At 35.9% G+C, this 6,732-nt stretch overlaps 1 protein-coding gene across 1 annotated transcript; it reads left to right on the top strand.

Moving 5' to 3' along the window:
- The first annotated feature begins 905 nt into the window (after positions 1-905).
- Positions 906-6,396, top strand: LOC107421716 (G-type lectin S-receptor-like serine/threonine-protein kinase At1g61500). Its single transcript, XM_016031014.4, has 7 exons — positions 906-2,579; positions 2,707-2,817; positions 3,640-3,821; positions 3,906-4,116; positions 4,718-4,955; positions 5,588-5,738; positions 5,821-6,396. The coding sequence occupies exons 1-7, from the start codon at positions 1,271-1,273 to the stop codon at positions 6,121-6,123; spliced, it is 2,505 nt and encodes an 834-aa protein (XP_015886500.3). The 5' UTR covers positions 906-1,270; the 3' UTR covers positions 6,124-6,396.
- The last annotated feature ends 336 nt before the right edge of the window (positions 6,397-6,732 follow it).

Below are 6,732 nucleotides of genomic sequence, written 5' to 3'. Positions count from 1 at the left end.
TGAAACGAATTTGATATAATATAAATAAATAATATAATATATATTTAAAAATACTAATAAAGGGAAAGGCTTGGGAGCCATGATCCCCTGGTGTGAAAAGTAGTTCCGTCCCTCCACCCGACCCTAGTGCTCTCCCCTCAGAATTGACGATGGCTTTCATGAATGGTCCCTACATTGCTTATAGTGTCATTTTTAATGGATTCCGATGTTACAAATACAGGCGCTTACACTGGTGGACCATGGTAAAGTGCCCATCATACTTTCTTTCACCTGCAATAATGCCTTTGTGCCTGTTGGTTTCGTTCTATGTGCTGTAAGTCTACCATTTTTTTTCATCTTTTTGCATACCTGAACAACATTTAATTGATTAGAGCATGGGTATCAAACAAGTTCAACTGCTTTTTTTTTTTTTGGTTTTGGTAGAGAGGAGTTGAGGTTATATTGTATAAATTAGTCATGGAGTATTCTAAATGAAAATTTACAAAATTACAAATCACTGAGGCAATTATGGGATTTATAGAAATTTCTGTATGTCGGGATATGGGTTTACTTCAAAAATCTAGTATATTAATATAATGATAGTGATGGGATAGTGAGTCAAATTTATTTTGTGCTGGTTCTTTAAAAAATAAAAAAAATAATAAAAAAAAATTCTTACTTTTCGACCTTTCAATCTTTTATTAAATAGCTAAGCGCAATAATATGACATAAGAAATTGACTGTATGTCATGTCAACTTTAGGGGACTCCACGATGGAGGATATGAGGATGCCTCATCTCCACGATAGAGGATATGAGGATGCCTCATATCCACTTGTCTCTTTATCTCTCTTTTTGCTTGGCTGCAGTTGCCCAGGTTTGGTGGGTGGGTCAAATTGAAATACTTAGTAATTATAATTTCACGGAAGCTACACTGTAGGCATTACATTTTCAAACTTTTCTAAGCCTTGACTATCATGTTGAAGAAGCCAAGCAGGTGTCAGAACACCAACCATAAGATAAATTGAATAAACATTATAGGAAATTGAAACCATTGACGGCTATGCTTTGGTCTACCACGTGAAGTAGACTTAATGCAAACCACATGAGCTTCTGTGAAGCCATCGTATGGCAGCCTTTTGAATTTTTCTTCCATATTCATTTCTATCTGGTATGCTTGTCAACTTCTATGCTTCATGCTACAATTAGGAAATTAGTCTGCAAATGTCAAAAGAATTGTATAAAATATAATCAAAAGGGTGCTTATTCTGGTTTGAATACATTCTTGGCCAATGGGTGCAAAATATACATATCGCATTGTGCTGCATTTGTCTGTATATCTATTGTTCTACTTGCTTCAACCACATCGTTGCCATGCAATTTATAACATAACTTCATCCCATGTATTATTTCAAAGACAAACTCTGGTCTCCCCAAGCCAAACTTTTGAGTTAGGATTCTTCAGTCCTAATAATTCTGGAAACCAATATGTGGGCATCTGGTACAAGCAAATTTCACCACGAAAAGTTGTATGGGTTGCCAACAGAAAGAATCCCCTTGCAGCCACAGACTCTTCTGCAAGTCTAACAATTGACAGCAATGGAAATCTAAATCTTGTGGATGGAAAGAAGAAGTCTTTCTGGTCGACTGATGTTAGTGTAACATCAAATCGTTCAGTTGCGATGCTTTTAGACGATGGAAACTTCATTCTTAAGGACAATAGTTCAGGGAAAAATTTATGGCGGAGCTTTGATCATCCTGGTGATATATTATTACCCAAATCGGAACTGCGTATTAATATTAAAACTGATCAGAGATCTGTGCTAACTTCCTGGAAAAGTGAAACTGATCCATCACTTGGCAACTTCATAGTTGGACTTGCACCGAAGACACCGCCTGAAGCTTTCATTTGGATTAATGGATCAACTCCTCATTGGAGAAGTGGGCCATGGGATAAGGTGAAGTTTACTGGAATACCTACAATGGATTCATCATATCGAAGTGGATTTAAAATCAATGAAGATGTAGAGGAGGGAACAATTAGTTACAGTTTTAATTCCTACGACACCTCTTTAACCTCAAATATGTTCATCTCATCAGAAGGAGTTCTAAAGATTTTACACAAGATGAAAGACACAGATTGGTATGCTACTTGGGAGGCACCAAACGGTTCATGTGATGGATATGGGGTGTGTGGAAATTTTGCAGTATGCAAAACATCTCAATCTCCGATTTGTAATTGCTTGAAAGGGTTTATACCAAAATCACATGAGGAGTGGATTAAAGGAAACTGGACAGGAGGGTGCATCAGGCAAACAGAATTACTTTGTGAGAAAAACACTAGTAGCTCTGCTTCAACTGGAGGAAAAAAGGATGGGTTTTGGAAGAAGAGCATGTTAAAACTTCCTGATTTTTATGAATATATGCAGTCTTATATAGCTGACGACTGCTATGCATGGTGCCGGAGTAATTGTTCATGCCTAGCTTATGCATTTGTTAGTGGCATAGGGTGTTTGGTGTGGTCAAAAGACCTTATTGATATTCAGGAGTTTTCCTTCGGTGGGGAAGATCTTTTTCTTCGCCTTGCACATTCAGAACTAGGTAAGCATGGGGCCTTTTCCCTAGTATTGTCCTTTTCTTTTTTTTCTTTTTTTTTTTTTTGTCAGACAACATTGTTTGTTTTTAGTTTGGTACACTATTTAGATATCATGTTAATTTTATGATTCAGCTGGGGGACAACAAACCAAGAACATCATCATCAGTCTCGCAGTAATCAGTACAAGTTTCATATTAGCTGCCGTATTTTTCGCTTGGTACAGGTGGACAACTAACAAAAAGGGTAAGTAAATAAGCTCCCATTCTGTTTCTTGTTAGAGCGGTATATGTGTTTCACTGCACTTACTATCTCTTATTGGTTTCACTGGCACATTGGTAAGGACACCAAGGCACTTTAGGATTCGACTAGGACCGAAAAAAAAAAAAATGCAAAGAGATCAAAAGAATTATAAGAAGCATTATACGAGCTTATGTAGTGAAGATACTAGAAATAGACCTAAATAGAGGAAGACTAGCTACTTTAGCTGCTGATGGGGTAAGTGAGGATTTTAGGTATAGGCTTCTCTCATTGAAAATTATACACACTTGAATGTTGGAGAGTGTGTATTGATTTGATTTGGTTGAATATAATTGTCTTCCAGAGACGATTTTGATGGAAATGCCACTGGCACTGGCTGATCAAACAATTCTAACACTTTTTGGTTAATAAAAAAATAAGTCTGCCAATTAAAAAAAGGGGAAAAAGATATATGAGTGTGTGCTTTCTAATTGCTTTAACTCTATCAATCTTACTGATAGATATATTGGGGTAATTGTTTCTTATTTATGTTTTTTTTCCTTTTTTTTTTCATTATAAGATGAGAACTAAATTCTTTATTTTGAGCATTCAAATTGGCTTATGCTAAACAAACTGACACAGATATGGAAAACGTGGACTCACTTAGACCATATGTATTTTTCATCTCCACATCAGTACTTGTATCAAGTTACTTGATTTTTTGATATCCCTACTGGTAAAGGAGTAGGTTTGAAGTATATGCTCTATGTCTTTCCATTTCATTTTCGGGACTGCATTTAAATCTGATGCTTAAAACTCAAAAAGCAGGAAACATTATGGATGCCACAGAAAACATTGACATGATAGAAACAAGGAACGCTCTTCAAAGTGAAAAACCGCATGATCCATCTGAACATGCTATTTTTGACTTTGATTACATATCAGCTGTGACAAATAACTTCAGCATGTCAAACAAACTTGGGCAAGGAGGATTCGGTCCTGTTTATAAGGTTGGTTAAGTTTATCATTTGCAAAAGAAAATTCTACTCTAAAAAATGCATTGACAAATTTAAATTTTGACTATTTATTTTCAGGGTAAACTACATGATGGGAAGGAGATAGCAGTTAAAAGGCTCTCTAGTAACTCAGGACAAGGTGCAGAAGAGTTCATGAATGAGATGATTTTGATCTCAAAACTCCAGCACAGAAATCTAGTTAGGCTCTTTGGTTGCTGCATATACGAGGAAGAGAAGTTACTAATTTATGAATTCATGCCAAACAAGAGCCTGGATATCTTTCTCTTTGGTTGGTTTCACAAGCCATACTCCATGACACTACTCTTTTATTTTGACCTCTTTTGTCTACAAATTTTAGATTGATAATCTTTTTAATTTATCAAATGAACTGGTGTACACTAGAGTTTTAGAAGAAATGAAGGTTTGAGCTGCCTTTTGTAGGTTCTTAAATTACATCCTGCTAACTGTTTGTGAACTTGACTCTTGTAGGAAGCCCTAGGCACTGATCTCAAGCTAGCTGTTATGCAAAACAATTCAAAATCCTGATATTAGAGGAAAAGAGGATAAATCTTTCTTGATCCATGTTGAATTTCATGGAGCAACATATCAAGAATACATACCCTGTCCAATTGCATAAGTTTGAACTACAGTTTAGTTGTTTTGTGAAGTTTACTATAGACATTGATCAACTTATCTTGGTTCCACCTTAATCCTTCTGTTCCAGTCTCTCATTTGGTGGTCATTGTCACTTAGTCTTGCTGAAATAACTTTATCTACATGCCTATCATGACTCGAATGGAAAGTATATGCTAATAGTCTATCTTCTTCTACTAAATATGCATGAGAATAGAAAGAGCACTACTGACAAATTTGATGGGTGTATTGATCAGATCCCAGGAGAAGATCAGAGCTTAATTGGTCTAGACGCTTCAACATTATTTGTGGTGTTGCTAAAGGTCTTCTATATCTCCATCGTGATTCATACCTGAGGGTAATACATAGAGATTTGAAGGCCAGTAATATTCTATTGGATGAGAACATGAACCCTAAAATATCAGATTTTGGATTGGCACGTATTTTTCAAGGGACATTAGATCTTGCTGATACTCATAGGGTTGTGGGAACACTGTAAGCATCCTTCTTTTTCTAACATTTACCAACTGATGCTATTTTCTAAATATAACTGATTTATGCATTATCAGCATACTGTTGTTGTAATGAGTGGGTCAATATAAAGAGTGCATGAGTTAATTGGATTAGCAGTTGATCTTTATTTCCTCATGACCATATACTTTTAAAACGTTTGCTGCAATTGAAATTCTAGCTGTTCTACTTTTAGTTAGTCTAGAGGGAATTTTCTCTTGTGCAGGAGAATTATTAGAACTATAATTAGAATGTCTAATTGTGACATAACTTTAAGGGTTTCCAGGTTCAGCATAATCATATTCTTGACGGACCATTGATATATTGTTCATGAATCACTAGCACTGCTCATATGGAGAACACTCTGGAAATCCTCCGTTAATTGATTCTGCGATATGTTCAATACTGACAGATTTTCGAAAGCTTCTTGTGGGGCTAAAATATTGATAAAATGCAAGTTATATGAATTTTGCATGGTTAAATTTCCAGGAAGTTTTGTAGTTATAGATGCCATTACTACATGTGCTAGATACAGCATGTAGATACTGAAATGAGAATTCTGAAAGCCAATGGAATTCAAGTTCTAATAATTAACATGTTCCCATGTTCTACTGTAGTGGCTATATGTCGCCAGAATATGCAATGGGTGGAATATTTTCCGAGAAATCAGATGTATATAGCTTTGGAGTCTTGCTGTTAGAGATAGTTAGTGGCAAGAAGAATAACAACTTCCATTATCGTGACGAACAGCTAAGCCTAATAGCTCATGTGAGTTCATATGTACTCATCAATCTTAATATCTTCTTTGGATCTATTTGAACTTAATTCTGACATATGAGGACTATACTAGGCATGGAAACTATGGAGTGAATGCAGAGCATTGGATTTAATGGATGAAACTTTGGCAGACTCATATTCTTCATCAGAAGTAGTGAGATGCCTAGATGTTGGCCTTCTTTGTACACAGGACAATCCGTTGGATAGACCAACCATGCCAGAAGTAGTGCTCATGCTAAGCAATGAAACAGATCGTCCCAAACCCAAAGAACCTTTGTTTTATTTCCAAAGGGCATTAAAATATGACCCTAAACCACCAAGTGATGTGAAATCCTCCACAAATGAAGCTACGATGACGATGATTGAGGGCCGCTAAAATACTTCATTTTTTGCTCTTCAGAGTTCAGAATGCAATGATTTCTTGTCATGTCCACTTGTATTTTGGCAGCAATGTTTTTCTTCAATCACTTTTGTTTTATTGTTATAAAAGTTCATTAATTTCCACGATTCAGCAGCAGAATAGGTGCCTCTTCTTTCATACATTAGCATGTCTTGAAGACTAGCAAAAGTGGTATGGATGCTGGAAAGGCATTCATTAAATCACAATTCCTGATTTAATTGAGGTTGGAAATTGGAATAATCTTTATAAGTTTTTCGGCATCACATTATCACAATGAAAATCTTCATTGATCATCTGTAGTAGTTCCGTCTGTAAAGGTTTATTGAGATTGGGTCTGGCAAATATGTCCTAAGCATGGTTAATATTCCTGTACAGGAAAGGAGCTGATCACATCTCCGAGTGGCATGATCCAAGCAAAACTTTAATGGAAGTAGCTTGAACATGGCAGCGACGTGATCCTGAGACAGTAATAAAGGTGTAGTATTCAAGAGATGGTAATTTGTCCTGAGACAGTAACAAAGGAGTAGCATTAAAGAGATGGTAATTTGTAGAAAGTAGTTACAATATAAAAGGATATTTTATTTG

This window comes from Ziziphus jujuba, chromosome 1 (genome assembly GCF_031755915.1).
Source record: "Ziziphus jujuba cultivar Dongzao chromosome 1, ASM3175591v1".
In the NCBI taxonomy this organism is placed as follows: Eukaryota; Viridiplantae; Streptophyta; class Magnoliopsida; order Rosales; family Rhamnaceae; genus Ziziphus; species Ziziphus jujuba.
This window is presented reverse-complemented; position numbering and strand designations above follow the sequence as displayed.